The following is an 18,496-nucleotide window of genomic DNA, read 5'->3' as shown; positions in this document are numbered from 1 at the left end:
CTAAGTTCAAATCCACCCTCAGAGACTTATTAGCCATATGACATTAATCTCAATAGTACATCTCAGTAACATTATTTATAAAATGGAAATAATCATACTACCTACTTCTCAGGGTTATAATGAAGATAAAATTAGGTATTTGTAAAGAAATTTGTAAACCTTAAAGCCCTATACAAATTCTAGTTATTGTTTATTGTTAGTTAAAAATTCAGCAAGAGAAGGAAAGAATGAAGAGTATTCTAGATAGAGGAAAGAGCCTGTAAGTAGGCTAAAGGCTTTTTTTTAGAAAGACAAGAGAATTGTTCTGTCTGGCTTGAATGTAGAGTGTGGAGAGACTAGAAAGATCAAGTATTGTCAGATTATAAAAGTCTTTGAATCCTGAGCAGAAGAATATGACCTTTACTTGATAGGAAATAGTCATTGAAGATTTGAACAGAGAAATGATGTGATCAAATTTATATGTAAAATTACATAGATAGCAGTGTGAAGAGGGATTGAAAGAAGTGGATTTGTGAGAAGATTTTTTTAGTGAAGTATTCATTAGTCTACATGGATAGGAATGAGGAATGATTCTAAGGTAATGGCAGTGAGTATGGGAAAGAAAAATCCAAGAAATATGATGGTTAAAAGAAATTTAATAATAATAAACCTAGCTGACAACTGATTGTTTATAAGCATGAGTAAGAAGGATGAATCAAAGATCACTAATTTATATGAATGTGAAGATGCTCATATTATAGATGAAAATGGTGAGATCACTTAGAGGACCAAATTTAGGGAGAAAGATAGTGAACCTAGTGTTAGACATCTATGGGTAAATAGTGCAGAAGAAAGGTCCCAGCTGGAGACAGGGATCTGAGCGTTATTTACAGGTAGTAGTAGCTGAGCTGTGGAAATGAATGAAGTTGCCAAGGAGAGAAAAAAACATCAAGCTTTAATTAAGCACCAATTATACTTCAAGAAGAGAGTCTAAGACCCTTGAGGAATTTCCACCTTAAGGATTTAAGAGGATAAGAAGCCAACAAAAGAAACAAAAAAAGGAGCAATTGAAGAGGCCTCAGAAATCAAGGAGGGAAAAGAATAATGAAAGAAGAGCATATTCAACAATACCAAAAGTGCTGAAAGGTTAAAGAGAATAAAAATTGGAACTAACTAAATTTGGTGGTTAAGTCATTGACAGTCTTTGAAAGAGCAAGATTTTTTTTTAAATAAATTTATTTATTTTTACAGGTGCTATAATTTGTCCTCACTATCCCCCAGTGAACAAAAATAAATAAATAAATGTATTGATAAGTGAGTGAATAAATAAACAAATAAGTAAATAAAGCAGAAACTAAGATCTTCATAAATGTGCATAATCTAGCAAAACAACTGGCTATGCCCAAAAACAATGGTTCTCTGTGTATTTTAAATCAATCACCCTTCTGATAGGAAATGGGTGATATATTTCATCCTCAGCTTTCCATACCCATGACTTATCATTGCACTGATCAGAATTTCAAAACTATTTCTTCTCTAATGTTGTCATTATATAAATTGTTCTCCTAGTTATGCTTACTTTTATCTGTATCAGTTTATAGAGATCTTCCCAATTTCTTCTGAAACTATTTCATCATTTTTTCTCCATAGCAATAGCCCTCCATTTCTCAAAATACATGCAAAGATAGCACTCAGCACCCACCGCCACAAAACTCCCATGTCTCAAACCTTCCTCCCTCCCTTCCCACTCCCCCTCCTTCAGACAACAAGCAATCTAACATAAGCCAAACATACTCCTACTTCCATCATGCTGCTCAAGAAAAAACACATCAAAAGCTGAGGGAGGGAAGGGAAGGAATGAGAAAGAAAAAACAAGCAAACAAACAACAAGCAAAAGAAAAAAAAAAAAAAGGTGAAAACACTATGCTGTGAATCACATCCAGTCTCATCATTTCTTATAGTACAATAATATTTCCTTACATTTATATACCACAATGTGTTTTGTCACTCCTCAACAGAAACTGATTGGGGACCCTCTTGGTTTCTAATTTGGGACTACTATTAAAAAAAACCTGTTCTAAATGTATTTTGTACTAAGTCCTCTTCTATCTTTGATCTTTTGGGGGCATATGTCCAATAGTAGTTGTTGTTGCTTAGTCATGTCCAACTCTTCATGACCTCATTTGGGAGTTTCTTGCCAAAAATACTATATTGGTTTGCCATTTTTCTCCAACTCCTTTTACAGATGAGGAAATTGAGGCAAATAGGATGAAGTGACTTGCCCAGGGTTTTACAGCTAGTAAATAAATAAAAAATAGCAAATATAAAAAAATAAACTATATAATTCAAACAAATTTGAATTCAAGAAGTTGAGTCTTTCTTTTCAGGTCTGGCACTCCATCCACTGAACTAGCCAGTTACCCAAAGAATAGGAGAAAAGAGCTGAATAAAATTCCCATGGATGGCTTCCATCTTCTCTGTGAAGGTGAAGGCTGTAAATTCTCTGCAAGGACAGAGAAGAAAGAGTTAGAACTTTTGCTCTGAAGAATCAGATAAGCTCTTAAGTACTAATAAGCAGAAAAATTATTGAGCAACATCAAGAGCTCAGTTTAGATTGTGGGCCATGAATTTATGGGAGATAAAGTCAGTTGCATTTATTGAAAGTGCTCTAGGGATCTTTATCAGCCTGAGGGGCAAAAGTGGAGAATATGGTTGATGAGAGTTCCCTAGATTTGAGGATCCATAATCAAGGGAACAAGGACCTTGGAACAAGAGCTAATGAAACATGAAAGTGCTAAACCAAAGGGTCAAGGCTAGGCACAAAAGCAAATGAAGCTAGAATGAAGATGTTCTGGGACAAGAGGAATTTGTAAAGGAGCCCAAGGTCATGACTAGGAGCAAGAGGAGAATTAGTATGAGTCAAAGTGGGAGTAGTGGAAGGAATGAAGGCGGTGGTCCTGTTTTTATTTCAAGTGGTTTAATTCAGACTTAAAAAGACTAGAGGGAGTTAATGAGCTCTAAACTTGAGCCAGAAACAATTATGCTTTTAAAGTCAATTGATGGTGGTGCTGGTGATGGTGGTGGTGATGATAGCTAACATTTACTTATCTCTAAGATTTGCTTGGATTTTACATGCTTATCTGACCTGATCTAATAGTCTTATGGAGTAGACACTTTAGGTATTATCATTTCCATTTTACGAATGAGGACACTGAGCCTCAGAAAAATTAAGAGTCTTACCCACAATCATAATGGTACCCACATATGTTGTCATGGATAAAATTAAACAGGAAACATAAGACCAAAGAAAATTATCAGCTTTCCACCATGTTCATATATGGAGGCTCTCCTATGATTTACAAAAACAGTGTTGCTGCCTAAAGAACTGCTACGTACTGTTTGTGGTGCTGCCTGCTTGCTTTCTGAAGTCTTTGTTCCAACAAAGTCATTTCTGCATCTGTTTGGGCTGCAAACCCTGTTGATCTGTCTGCTGCTAATGTTTCCCACACAATTCTTGCACCAAAGGCAATGAGTGCCTTTCTAAGACCTATGAAAACTATAAGTGGGGAGGAAAAGGGGAAGGTTATTTCCCCCCCTATAAAACAACAGGAAATAAAAACTCTTAACAATATTGGATTATTCACTTAAGTCAAAATCTCTAAATATGGATTTGCTTATGAAAAGGAATTCTACATTCCTAAGATTTTCCTCCAATACCACACTAAAAGGAAGAAAGTCCATTACTGATTTTTTTTTATTTAAATGGAATGTAGCAGATAGCAAAAAAAAAAAAAAAAAAAAAAAAAGGATATTCTGTTGAAAGTTATAATGATAATATAATATAATCCACCTTGAAAATCCACTGGATTCATGCCAGTGCTGGATTCTCCTTTCAAATTTAAGAGCGTTTTAGATTTGTTGTATTTCCATTCTGTGAAGGAGTCAAAACTAGACTTTCAAGCCAAGGAGGGTATGGGCTATCCCATGGATCTTTGAAGATTTCCCCAATAATGGCTAATCCAAAGGATTTTTTCTTCCTTAACCTTTTGGATCATGTCCAGTTTTCCTGAGTCCAGAATTTTCTAGAGATACCCTGTCTTCACCTTTATATAGACTTTAAAGTTACTTGAAAGCTACAGAAGTAGCCTCATATTTTAAAACTGATGTATAATATCAAGAGACAGTTTAAGTCTTGAATCCAACAAAATTATTTGAGAATTCTGAGTGCCCTCATAATTTAGAATATTTAGTGGAAAGGACCCTGGAATCCAAAGCTCTGGGTATTCTGGTCCTCTACCACTAATGGCAATTTTTTCCATCTGTAAAATAAAGGGATTGAACCACATGATGTCTAAGGAATCTTGACATTCTAATTTTGCATTTTTATACTAAATTCCTCTCCAGAACTGTACTAGACTCCTGCCCTGAGGATAAAGCCTAAAAGAGCTTTGCAAACATCAAATTGAAAATATTGTACAAGCAAGACCCAACAACCTCAGAGAAACAAGTTGTAAAGTCACAATACAAAATTTGACTCCCTAATAAATGTCAGCAGAAACCTTCTTCCAAAATTATTAGAAGGCAAATTGAATCTTTGAAATTTTGCCTGGCTCAGCTGTCCACCTGAAACAAGTTATAGATGTCCTACCCCTTCCTGATTCCTTTACTCAGTGGAAAATCCATACTGCCTTGTCTTGTGAAAATCATTGCTGGGGAGTTGCCTCCAGCTATGTGGGATTTTCCAGGTTGATAGTGCTTTAACACATTATTCATACAAGGTTTGGGTCCTGCTTTCTCCAAAGACACTTAAGATCTCTTTCTTTTACCTTTTTATTGCTCAGTATCTTAATTTGGAAGGATAAAAGTGACAAGAGGAAACTAATGAGCTCTTCACCTGGGCTAAAAGAAATTGAATTTTCTAAGTTACTATTCTGATTACAACAAATTCTTTGATTATGAATAGTTGTAAGTCTAGACCTGACGCATGTGTTATAGAAGACTGGAAGGGTAATTTGGGGCCATTATATAACTGCCATTTTTTGTTTTTGTTCAAGGTATCATAAAACTGAGTTCTGCAGTTGAAGGTACGTTTTTTGGCAACCACAAAATCAATGTTTTGCTCAGGGGATCCAAATAAGGGTTTTGGTATTTTTCCAGCAGTGGCAAGAGGGGCATCTGGAACATTTGGGTAGTTGATGGTCATTTTCCCATAACAGCCAACATTTGCTTTTCCATCTCTTTGCCTCTGCTTGTGCTGGTCAAATTATATGCCCCTAGGTCTCTTCCTTTCTACAAATTGTATCATCAGGAACCTAGGAAGACAGCAAAACGGGACTGTGGTTTCTATTTTCTGCTGCGATTCACTCACACCAAATGACCTTCAGGAAGCCCCTTAATTTGTGTGGGCTCCATTCTATATTGGTAATGGTTACGTGAGTCTGTTCAAGGAACTTTGCCTTTGGTTCTTTTACTAAATTCTTTGGACATTTTCTCATACATAGCATGCATATTTGCCCTGGAAATACCTGTTTACCAGAGAGCAGAACACCTAGTTATTCTTCCTAATGAGCAAAATAACTAAGTAGATATACATGACAAATCTCAATGGGGAGTGTGGGGGGCAGAGGGAAGGACTTGATATGCTACCCAGGATAGGTCTTTAGTACTGCACCTAGAGATGTCTTTTCCTTATTGATGATCAGTCTCTAAAGCTTCCCCTTTCAGGAATCTGAGAAAGCAAGGTAAGGAAAAAGGGAAAAAGAAAGAAAGGTAAAACTTAGAGGGGGAAAAGCCCAGGAGGAAACAGGACAGTGTACATTCCCAGAGAGTTTGTTTCTTTGGGGGTTTTCTAAATATCTTTTTTCTTTTATAAAAGTTGCATTATTCCACATTATCTGATTGATGAGTTATTATTACAACCATTATCCTTATCTTCAGGGAGCATACAATCCAAAAGCAGAGAATATGTCCTTTTCTCTTTTTTTGTGAGTTTTTATGTTTGTTCGGGGTTTTGTGTTTGTTTGTTTTACTGGGAGTGTTGTCAGTCATGCTTCCGAGGTTTCCTCATCCTGCTTAATCAGGGAAGGCTTCTCGGAGGAGGTGTTGGGCTTTAAGGTGAGTTTTTAATTTAAAAGGAGCTATGGCTTGTTGAATGGGAAATGCATGGACATGGGAGTGGGGAAATGATATATTGGACTAAAGCAAAGAATAGATCTGGGGAGATAAGTAAGAGGGGGTAAGGGGACAAACCACATCCCAAAGGGAGGAATTCTTGCTTTTGAATAGTTTGGAATTGTGGTGTTTCTAAGGAAAATATTGAAAAAGTAAACTTCACAACTTATATTGCTGGAAAAATGACCCTGCTCCTGTGCAACACAGAGAACAAGGGAAAGATGACATAGGACTTGGTATAGAAGGTAGGAGGGCAGAAGGAAAAGAAGCAGGAGAGGTATAGGGAATGTTTCAGGTAATAAATCAGACCAAACAAGAATACTCAGAGCCAGTCTAGAATATGAACCTCTCCTCCCAAATCCCTCCATGAATAGGGACTGAGTATTCTGCAGCAGCAATTCTGATGGGGATCTCAGAATTGAGCTTCAGTTTAATTATCTGTAGAGCCGGAGTTCTTAATCTTTTTTGTGACACTGGTAATCTGGGGAAACTTATGAACCCCTTGTCACAATAATGCCTTTGAATAATTAAAGGAAATACTAAATTTCAGTTAGAGGTTAGTGAAAAATAAGTTGTATTTTTTTTCCACATCCAAGTTATTGAATCTATTCATGGGCCTTTGGGGTCCATGGATCCCAGATTAAGAAATCCTGCTAATAGGAATTCTCTGGGGCTAGGAATTCTCTGGGGCAGATTCTCTGGGGCTATTTTGATATTTTATGAAGGAATGGTTTTGAAGTAATCACTTTCCTGTTGCCTGCTTGACTTTGTGTTCATAAATCATTTGCCCCAAAAGTCACCCAAAACTATTAGCTTCCTATAGCTAATGCTTATTTTGCTGCCTGAGTATCCACAAAAAGTGTTCTGTAATTTTCACAAAAAGACTCTGGGGAGGAATGAGGGCAGGAGGCAGGATAAAAGTCTGATTTCTTGCTTAGGCCCCTTCCTAGCCTCTCCCACCTTCATCACTTTGCCCCCTTTGTGGCAATGTCATACTCAGGCCCAATACACCACTTACAGCAGCACTTGATGGGTAGAAAGTTGTAGCAGCTTGATAGGCTGCTAAGAAACATGTGAAAGGTATCAATTAGGTTGGCAGCCTTTCCATAGACATGACCAACATGCCTCCTTTGGAACACCAAACCAAAATCTATACAGTTTGAAGACAAAAATAATGCTGTAGACTTTGCAAATGCTCACCTAATGAACATATCTGCAAATTCTCCATTTGTGAAGATTAATTTTGGGCACTTTTATTGAGCCTGCTAAATGTTAAAAAAAATAAAAATAAAAATTTAAAGTCAAAAAGCAACCAGCCAGATTGGTAGGATCTAAAAATGGTTCTGAACTGGATAATCCTAGAACCAGGAAAATATCAAACATGTTTTGGGTTTAGGATTATTTGTTTTTGGAGGGGGGGGGGGGGAGTGAGAAACAAAAACAGAAAGTATCTTTAGTCAAAACAGAGAACTTATCATTCTGTGGCTTGTTATTTTTCTTTTTCCCTTTTGTTGAGAAAAAAAATTTACTTTGAAATCTGTGAAGTATAAAAAAAAAGAATCATCTATAAATTGCATTGATATTCTGATTAAAAGTAATCCTATGTCCTTTAAAAAAGACCTAACATGATATTACCTACCTTGTAGAGATATATGGCAATGTTCTAATCAACCAGTAATAAAGAAAATATTTTCACAGAAACATTTCACAATTTGGCCCCTACTACCAGCAACATTTTTATTTTGTCCCTTTGTTGTGGATACTTTGGATTCTGGCTGTTATCACTGCTCAAATCAATGATCCTTACATCTTCTTAAATAATAAAGCAGTGAAGCATGCATAGAGAGGAAAATACACTTGCCAAAATAATTGTAAATCTTCTAGGATTTTCTGCATAGTAGATTTATTTTAACTCTAAGATTTTTTGCCTTTAGCAAAATCCTTCCTTTTTCAGACTAACAGCTCACATTTGCCTTAATCAAAATAGAATGAGAGCATGGGTCAACATCTGAGTCATCCAGTGTTAGAATTACTTTAACATATTGCAGACAGGTTTGCCTTTTTAAGAGAGGGAGGAACTAGCCCCAGCCTGAAGCTTTTTTGTACACACAGACATGTGTGTAGAGTGAGTTAAGTGGGAGACTTGTCAAGTCAAGAGAGGCAAGATGAAACAGAGCAAGAGCAGATGAGTTGATTACAAGCCTTTTGAACTGATAACTGGGGCTGTGTCATGTGATGAGATTTGCCTGAAAGGCTATTTGTTTTCCACACTGTAGATGAGAATCGAAAATACCTGAATGACACCAAGTACTTTGAAAACCTAGACTAGGGAGATGAAGGGTTTGGCTTCTATGGGCAACTTGTCTTATGTTTCTTAAAATGGGAACAGATGAGTTTATGTGAAGAAACCAGAAGAGAATTTCTCACTTATCTGGCCCAGATAGAATTGTTAGCAGATCTCTTCAATCCCAAAGCTTCCACCTAGTGAGGTTATCGGGGTTGTGCCTTGGAAGACCAGAGCAACATTTGACAGGTTTCCTGGAATAGTTTTGTTTTTAAATGACAAAGGTCCCCTGGACATCTCAGGTTTTTGTTTGGTCTGGTCATTCTATTGGTAACACTAGTTAGAAACTCATTTGTTTTTCTGAGAGAAATTTCAGACAGACTAGCACTCATCAGAGAAGGGAACTATTGGTAAAGTCATGAAATTCTCTATCTAGGGTTTCTCAAAACATTACAGCCCCTAACGTACCATATATGAAGTCTTTTCAAGGAGAGAAGCATGAATATAGCAAAAATCTGACTCAACCCTTTTCATCTAATTCCCTAAATCTTCCAGGACTTTCAGAATGACTTTCTGAGTCATAAATATCTAACAAGTTTTCTTCTATCAGCATATCCTAGTATTTCCCTCACTAAGTATTCCAGGTGAATGAGGAATTCATTCATTCATTCTTCTACCTTATATTCCATATCATTTCCAGCAGACTTACGTGCAACGTATTCACAATGCAATATAAAATTAGAGTGTATTTTTTTTTTCAACTCAAGTTGGCGATTTCATTACTTTCCTGAAAAGGATATTTCTCATTGTATTTCCCCAGTTGTTCCACAAAATACTACACACTGAGTTTAATTCACATAAACCCCACTGATCTTTTTATTTGTGATCAGTTTATTGCTAGTAATAAATTTAAATGAAGTTTCTGACATTTATATTGCTTTAAAGCAAGATTTCATCATTCTCTAGGTAAAATACCTATAGACAACTATTTTTTTTAAAAAGGTACAGGAAGGAGAAACCTCTCTTTTTTTTTCCTGTTAAAGTGTTTTATTGATGCTCTTTTCTTTTTTGTATTAATTTCATTTGGTTTTCTGTCATATCTGGCTCTTTGTGATCCAATGGGGTTTTCTTGGCAAAAATACTAGAGTGGTTTGCCATTTCTTTCCCCAGCTCATTTTACAGATAAGGAAACTGAGGCAAACAGGATGAAGTGACTTGCCCAGGGTCACATAAGTAGTAAATACCAGAAGCCAGATGTGAACTCATGAAGATCAGTTTTTCTTGTTCCAGGCCTAGAACTTTATCCATTGTACCACCTAGTATATTGCTAACACTTCCTAGTAACTCTCTACCACTCTTTTATATGCTCACAAAATAGGATCTTCCTTTGTAACAAGTCAAAATCAAGCAAAACAAATAAATACATTGGCCATTCTTGAAAATATATGGTTTAATTCTATACCTGTATTCCACTACCTCTATGATAAAACTACATCCCATCTTCAGTCCTCTAAAGTTACTGTATCTGGTAACTTCTCTCAGAAAAAGTTCCCTAAACAGAAGGTTTTGCAAGGGTCAATGCCGAAAAATTACCCATGCATATATCTTGTAAATAAAAAGCTATAATTAAAAAAAGAAAGAAAGAAAAAGTTCCCTAAAGTATTTGATTGCAAAGTACTAATAAATTGAAGACAGAAAGATAGGAAACAGATCATCCAAATTAAAGGATTATTGGTGAACCTAAAAGAGAAACCCAGATTTCCTACTCTTACTTTAATGATGATTAAAAATCAAACATGGCTAATCTTGGGGAAAGATCAACTAATAGGCAAAGAATATAGTGACTTATGGGTATAATTTCAAGGACAATTAAAATCAATTGATCAAAAAGCATTTATTAAGTTCTTACTTCATACCAGATACTATGTTAATCACTGAGGATACTAAGAAAAAGAAAAAGCCACTCTTATCCTCAATGAACTTAGATTCTAATGGGGAAATTATTTCTATAAATCTGTAAATACAGAATAAATATAGAGTGGGTGGAAAGTAGCCCTGGAAGAGATTAATTGATGGGGAGACCAGGAAAGGCCTTGAGTAGAGGCTGAAAGGAAGCCAGGAATGGCACGAGCAAATAGGAGGGATTGCATTACAATGAAGATTATCAGTATAAATCTATGAAAAATGTTCAAGTCCTGTTCATGTAACAAATAGGAGAATAGAATGCATGAGAAGAGTAAACTGTGAAAAGACTAGAAAGGTAGGAAAGGGCATGTTGTAAAGGGCCTTGAATGTCACACATATTTGATCCTGAAGCTAATAGAGAGCCACCAGAGTTTAGGGAGTGGGAAAAACTTCCATTTTAAACATGAGGAAAGGGTAACATGGTCAGAACTATACTTTAAGAGAATCATTTAAACAATTGTATGAAGGACAGATTAAAATAGGAAGTAACTTGAAGCAAAGAATTCTGTAAAAAAAAAAATCAATAAACTACTATAAAATTCCAAGTGAAAGGTGAGAAAAGTGCTTGTGAATAGAGAGAAGAGGAAAAATCCAAGAGATCTTGTAACGAAAGAAATAACAAGATTTTGTAACTTACTGTATATGTAGGTTAAAACAGAAAGGAGTGAAGAGTGATACCCATATTGCAAAGGATTACTAGAAAAATGATGGTTCCCTCAGCAATAATAGGGAAGTTAGGAAGGGAAGGAAGACAAAGGGGAGGGAAATAATGAGTTATATTTTGGACATACTGAATGTGAGATACCTACAGGACACCTGGTTTGAAATGTCAAGTAGGCAGGTGGTGATATCTGGTTTAGCTGAGGGGAAGGAGTAAAGATGAATAAATAATAGCTCTGGAAATTGTTTGCCTAGAGATGATGATTGAACCCATGAAAGTTGATGAGACTCCTAAATGAAAGTCTAGAGAGAAGAGAGTTCAAATCAGAGTCATGAAGCAACACACAGAGAGTGAGAATGGCATTGATAAAAATCCAGCAAAATTAACTAAGAAATTGTTGAACAGGTAGCAGAAGAACCAAGAGAAGGCAGAGTTATAGTATTCAGGAAGAAACAATTTTCAAGAAGATCAGGATTGAGAAAAAAAATCATAAATGTCTCAATTAAAAGGTCATTAGCAACCTTAGAAAGAGCTTTTTGAATTGTGAGGTCAGAAGAAAAGTAGGAAAACATTTCAAAAAAAATGAAAAATGAAAAATGATAAAGAGGAAATACCCATTGCACACGGTCTTTTTCAAATTTTAACTGAAAAGGGAAAGGATATAAGATAATAGCTGGTGAGAATGGTAAGATGTAGTAACAGTTTGGGGGCTTATTTGTAAGAACAAAGGGCAGGTGGCACAGTGGACAGAGTACCACTCCTGAAGTCAGGAAGGCTCATCTTCTGGCCTGAGACACTTACAAGCTGTGTAATTCTGGACAAGACACTTAACCTCATGTACCTCAGTTTCCTCCTACAGAAATGAGCAGAAGAAGGAAATGGCAAACATTCCAGTTTCTTTGCAAGAAAACCCCAAATAGGGTCATGAAAAGTGGGACTGAAAAACAATTAAATCCAAAAAGATTAAAACTTGGAAAGTTATAGAAGTGATAGATAGTGAAGATAATATTCTAGAAAAGACAAAAGAAAATGAAATCAAAGATTTATGTAGAAAAGTTGGCCTTAGTAAGCAAGAGAGCCACTTCATCATTAGATACTGAAGTGAAGAAGAAAAGTGAGATAGTAAAATTCTGTGAGATGGATTGAGCTATCTGCAAATGGCCTCAATTTTTTAAGTGAATTATGAATCAAGGTCTTCAACAAGGTTTGGAAAGGGAGTGGTATGTTGACTCTTGAGGAAAAACGAAAAGATTTAGGATTAGACAAGGGAACCAGGGACTCAGTAGAAGAGGATAGTATAGAAATGATTTTATTTACCCATGATTCAAGATTGGAAAAGGAGGACACGATAGCCAGAGCAAGGGTGATGGTCTGTGATGATATTTAGGGATGGAGGTATTAGGGGACATGGTGAAGATAAAAAATAAAGATAGGCATAGGGAGAGATAGAAAGATAAAGGTTTATCTCAACCCACCCTTCTTCCACAAAGAAATTTTTTTAAAAGTAGCTCAATGACCTTTAAAAAAAATCTGCCTAGAACTTCACCATCAAAGATTAAATTTTTTTAATACCAAAGACTTTTCAAGAATTTCAAGAGTCCTCTTTCAAAATAAAAAAAACCTAATAGTAATGTACTATCAGGTGGCAGAGCTGTGAATTTGTTCAGCCTAGAATTCTAGAAAGCAATTTGGAGATATGCTCAAAATCACTACAGTGTGTAGATGTTATAATGTAGCAGTCACACTATTGGGACTATGCCCCAAAACAATCCAAAAAAAATGAGGAAAAAAGACTCCTATCTTCAAAAATATTTATAGGAGTTTTTTCAAGACAACAAAAAATCAGAAACTGAAAGGATGTCTATCAATTTGGGAATAACTGAGCAAATTATTGTACATGAATATAATGGAGTATTATTGCATCTTAAGAAATGATAAGGTAGATTGAGAGAAACTTGAGAAGGATTGGATAACTGATGCAGAATGCAATGTACAGAATTAAGAAAACAATATATACTTTGAAAGTGACATTGTAAAAGAAAACTACTTTGATCAACACAATGATCAATGACAATTTCAGAATATTGCTGATGAAGCAAGCTTTCCCAACTCTCAGTGAAGAGGCAATAGACTTTGGGTAAAGAGTGAGACATACATTTCTAGACAGAGCCATAATAATATAAATTTGTTTTGCCTGACTATATTTTATTAGAAGGGAGAGCTTGTATTTGGCAGGGAGAAAATTATGGAGTATGGTGATAGAAATGCCAACAACCAAAAAAATGGACAGGAGAAAGAAAGAAAAGCAGAGAGTGTTAATGAAACATTCAAAATATAAATATCTAGAGAAGACTGAGGAGGAATTTGAAGGAATACAGACAAGCAGAGCAATGTTGATAAAAATCATGTCAAAGAAAGAAATTGTGAAGGAAGTGGGAGAGCCAGCTTTGAAGTCAAGACCTGCCTCTAAAAAATGTTCTGAGTATGACACTGGGCATGAAAGTCAACCTCTCAGTGATCTGAACAACTCGGTAAAAATATCAGTTGCAGATAAAGTACTGGCCTGCATCATTAAGAGGGAGTTTCCTCATGCAGTTTTTTATGTAATTGAAATAATATATTCAATCCTTGTTCTTAACAGGAAGAAACTTTATATAATGGTTTCATATATAATCCTGATTTTCTGTGTTTTTGTAAATAATCGTTTTTGTTGAGAATTTTCTAGTTAATACCAAAAGAGAGAGAGAGAGAGAGAGAAGAGAAAACCTGAGAGTTTATCAAATAGTTTTCCAAAACCAAGACTAAGAAAGACCTTCTAAAAACAGATTATAGAATAAGCATTCAGGAGAAGGTTAGTATGGAAAAATGGAAACAGAAAGTAAAAGGATGTTAATGAAAACTCTGATTGCCTCCCAAAAACAAAACAAAAATTTTAAAAAGTGAGTTGTCAAGTACCCTAAGAAGTAAAGTTATTTCTCCAGTCATATAGGTCAGTAGTTATACATAAGACATGCTGTCTCTTCAGGACCATTGCCAGTCACCTGGCCTATGCTTTACTCCTAGACTCCAAGGACTTGAGAGAGTGAAGCTGATGACTTTTCACAGCTCTGGGTCACTTAAATCAAATTCATTTGCAAGTCAAGACATCATCCTTCTGCTGTCATTGGTCTTCTTCAAGAACAAAGGACAAGGAACAACAAAAACACAGTGGGCATCTGACATTCATTTTGCTGAATCAAATATTGCAGAGATAGACTCCATAGAATTTGGTGTGAGCTACAAAAGTCAAAGAGGACTAAAAAGATGATAATAACTGGCATGTGTGTAGGCTTTAAGATTTACCACATGCTTTACCTGGTAAACAGCAGAACTATTTAGCTCAGAGGCAGATACGCCACCAAAGGGTCCAATGCCTGCACTCCCAAATAATGAGTTAAGTCTTGAGGAAACCTGAAAAGTGGGTTCAGACTCTCCTCATTGTCTCTGGCTTTTTATGCCTCCCCATTCTTAATGTTTTGGAGGAAAAAAGTCACTTAAAACAATCTTAGTTTTGTCTCATGTCTGGGGTCTCATCAAAAGATATCCAAAGGGTGTTCAATATATAAAGCAGATCAAATAAGACAGATATTTCTTTTAACTACCCATAAGAAATGCTTAAAATGCAAAAGACTCATAAGTACACATTGGCAAATAATTAAAACACAATACAGTAGACCACAATGCCTGTTATGCTGTCCTAGAAGGTTCAAATTTAAAACATCATAATGTGAAATTTTTAGTGAGACTATAGAACTGCCATTTAATTTTTACTTCAGCTCTATATTGTCTAAAAAATTCCCTCAAGGTCCATACACCTTGGAAAGGCAGAATATGAATTGCGTCCATATTCCTGTCAGTCCCCATCTCTTCTGAGAATGGTATAGCTGCAGAAACTTCCTCCTCCTATCAGATTGCTCTCACTGAGGAAGCCAGAAACTCTTAGATTCCCAAGATAGGCACCTCCAAAACACCCACCTCTCATGGTCACTCCTCAGTCATCCATGATCTTGGAAAGAAGCATAAAACAGAAACAGAGTCAGAAAGAGACTTAAGTGCCCCTCTTGGGTTCATCTAGATTAGCAGATGTGACCTCAGTTCTGTGCATCTGCAGCTGTTGTGTACCTCCCAGAGAAGAGAAATCTTTGTGAGTCATTGGAAATCTTAAAGAGCTTCACAGAATTCCCCTCATACTTGGCACACAGTGGGGAAAGAGCATAAGGATAAAAATATCTCTCCCTTTAAAGTAGAAAGTTATTCTTCAAACATATCGGCCATGTCCAACTCATTGTGATTCCATTGGGGTTTTCTTGACAAAGATACTAGAGTGGTTTGCCATTTTCTTCTCCAGCTCATTTTACAGATGAGGAAAATGTGGCAAAGTTAAGTGACTTGCCTACAGTCACCCAGCTAGAAATGTCTGAGGCCAGATTTGGATTCAAGAAGATGAGTCTTTCTGATTCTAAGTCTGGCACTCTACCCAGCTGCCTGAGTGGGATAGGTTTTGCTAACTGAGAAGCCAATTTCTATGCTGCCATCACAACTACCAAAGAATTGCTCATGTAGATATCCTTCAGGGATGAGCAGAAGTGGACCAGGCTAGGTTCCACACATAATTCCTGAAGTGTATTCCACCACCCCTGTGTATATATTGCCCCTCATTTGATCTTCTCAACAACTCTATTAGATAGTTATTATAGATATCCTCATTTTATAGATGAGACCTTCTGAGGTCCTCAGACAAGAATCAACTTAATCTAGATCACACATTGGTATTCAAATCAGGCTCTCTGACTTCAGCATTCTGTTGATTTGATCATATCTGCTATAGAAATACCCTGAATTCCAGCAGAACCAAAAAACAACTAAGTAAACAGTAGATAAAATAGACATAAATAAACTTTTAAAGAAATAAAATAGACTTTAAAATGAAATTAATTTTATATTAATATATCCAACCCAACTGGTTTTTATTTTATCAACTAATTTAAACTGTCTTTTTAAACACATAAGGAATGTCAAGGTTTTTTATTAACTCCATTTTTAAAAAATCCAGAACCAAGTTTTTCAGTATTTTGGCAGATTCCATCTGCAAATTTTTAAACAGATAATCCTATTTGTAAATGAGTAATATATGAGTTCCCTAATCAATATATAGCTAAGTATTTTAGAGCTATCATCTAATTTATTTTTCTTGGGGAAAATAATCATTGGAATTTGTATTGACAAAAGGGAATTTTAAAACAATTTATGCTTATAAAGATAATCTCTGTAGTTTTAGAAAATTTTGTTATCTCCTCTCTGAGTTGATTTTTTTTAAGATCACCATAGAATCTAGATCTCTGAAGATCTTTTAAAAAACTATAATCCAGCCCCATTATTTTACAAATAAGGAAAGTCATGCCCAGAGGAGTTTAGTGAGTTGCCCAAGATAGATTCAGCCAGGATAGTCATAAAGGTCTCCAGACGTCAGAGTCTCTGCTGTGTTCACTAAGCTATAGCTTATCATAGCGCATTACCTTCTTCATTATCACTAGATTCTTTTAGAGATAAATCATTGTCATGTCCCATTTTGTAAATTTAGAGTTCAGAACTAAAAGGAAATTTAAAAGATTATATAATACCCCTACTTAGTCTAATTCCAAAGATAATTAGGGAAAAAGGAAAAGAACTATGTTTTAACATGCTCTTTTTGTGGTGGCAAAGAACTGAAAATTGCAGGGATGCCCATCAATTAGGGAATGATTAAACAAGTTGTGGTATATGATTGTAATGTAATGCTACTATGCTATAAGAAATAATGAGTTCAATAATTTTAGAAAAACATGAAAAGACTTGCATGAAATAATGAAGAGTGAAATGAACAGAACCAAAAGAGCATTGTATACAGTAATAGCAATATTATTTGAACAACTTTGAGTAAATAAATTATTTGACTATTAAAAATACCCAAATTAACTAAAAAGGACATATGAAGAAAGATGCTCTCTGAAACCAGTAAAAGAATTGATGAATAAAAGTATGTATAAAACAATTTTACATGCATATATACACACAAACACATACATAAACCTTTATTTATTTATTTATTTTTGGCTAATGGTAGCAATTGATCTCTGAGAGTGGAGGAGAAAAGGAGAAAGGAGAAAGGGGGGGAAAAAAGAAATTTACATGATAATATATATTTTAAAGGAATAGTTGTATAAAACAGATTTTTGAGTTTCATACACAATCATCTTTTTATTGTATACCATGAAAATGTTTTATTCTATAAATTTAAAAAATAAAAATTTCAAAAACACAGATCATGTAATCCAATCCAGCATTTTACAGATGAGGAAACTAAGGTGAAGTCACTTGCCTAGATTATTCTCTGTAATAGAACAACTGAGTCCTTTCATTCCAAATCTACTTCTCCTAGCTCCCCAGTGTCCAGATCCTATGCTATTTCTACTAAACTCCATAATGGGTTTTAAAAATTAGTATTTTGTTCTTATTGGTTTCAAAAAGAGAAGAGGTAGATGGGTAGAAAATAGATTTTTGTTCACTGAAAAAAAAATTTATATCACTGATAAAGTGATTTGTACACTTTAATCAAAAGCCTTTGGAAAAAAATTTTAATTAATCATAATGGATATAAAAGCTGGCGATTAGATGTTAACTCACAAAAGTGACACAGCTTAGATTTTTTTTTTTCCAGCAAAATCCCAAAAGAGATTTTTCTACTTTGTTTTAAAAACTGAGGGATTAGGGTAGGAGAAGGGCAAGAGTCTGGCTTAGTCTTTCCCTACTATGAAATTCTAAAATGACTTCATTTGAAGCTTCATTAGCAGATATCAAAGAGAAAATGATCTTGTTGATTAACAACCCATCCCAAACCAATGCATTTAAAAAATGGCTCAGTTGCCTTGCATCAGTCTATAATGAACATGAGAAAAGTCATGGATGCACAACAGAACTATAGTTTGTCATGGTGCCTCTAGTAAAGGGAGCTTAATGAAGTCATGAAATGGCCATTGAATTCTGAAATGAAAACTCTGCAAGTCAAATCCCAGACTAAATTCTTTAACTTTTAGTCTTTAAATCAAACGATTCCCAGCAATTTGGAGTCTGGAATCTTTTCATTATTTGTTTTAACTTTTTGATATTATTCTTAAGTTCTTATTTCCATCCCACTTATTTTTCCCACCCTATCAGACTATCAAAAGAAATTTTATCTGTTCACATTTTCAATTACTTTCTTTCAGTTGAACACATTTATTTGAATCTATAAATTCACACAATTTGAATCTATAAATATGACAATGTGACAATTTTAGACACCCTTGTGGTAAATGGAAATATTAAGGTATTGGTAAAATGTTGAATCCAGAATCAAGAAACCAAGAATCAAATCCTTA

General features: G+C 35.2%; 1 protein-coding gene and 1 long non-coding RNA gene across 9 annotated transcripts in view; one reads left to right on the top strand and one right to left on the bottom strand.

Annotated features, from left to right (window-relative positions):
- The window catches only part of LOC116421652, a 70,878-nt gene extending 55,721 nt beyond the window's left edge, over positions 1 to 15,157 (bottom strand). The window contains exon 1 of one of the 2 annotated variants that reach the window (XR_004232132.1): positions 15,075 to 15,157. This is a non-coding gene — a long non-coding RNA (uncharacterized LOC116421652). Of the gene's footprint in view, positions 1 to 1,959; positions 2,207 to 15,074 lie in introns of those variants that run through there. The other variant, XR_004232133.1, reaches the window with a different exon arrangement.
- Positions 1 to 18,496, top strand: part of DLGAP1 (DLG associated protein 1) — a 1,087,876-nt gene that overhangs the window by 912,955 nt on the left and 156,425 nt on the right. For 5 of the 7 annotated variants that reach the window (XM_031953084.1, XM_031952966.1, XM_031952903.1 and 2 more), the window contains one exon: positions 5,034 to 5,063. The exons of the other annotated variants lie outside the window; for them this stretch is intronic. In XM_031953084.1, the coding sequence (XP_031808944.1) occupies positions 5,034 to 5,063 (30 nt within the window). The remainder of the gene's footprint in view (positions 1 to 5,033; positions 5,064 to 18,496) is intronic. 7 annotated transcript variants of the gene reach the window in all.

This window comes from Sarcophilus harrisii, chromosome 1, assembly GCF_902635505.1.
Source record: "Sarcophilus harrisii chromosome 1, mSarHar1.11, whole genome shotgun sequence".
In the NCBI taxonomy this organism is placed as follows: Eukaryota; Metazoa; Chordata; class Mammalia; order Dasyuromorphia; family Dasyuridae; genus Sarcophilus; species Sarcophilus harrisii.
This window is presented reverse-complemented; position numbering and strand designations above follow the sequence as displayed.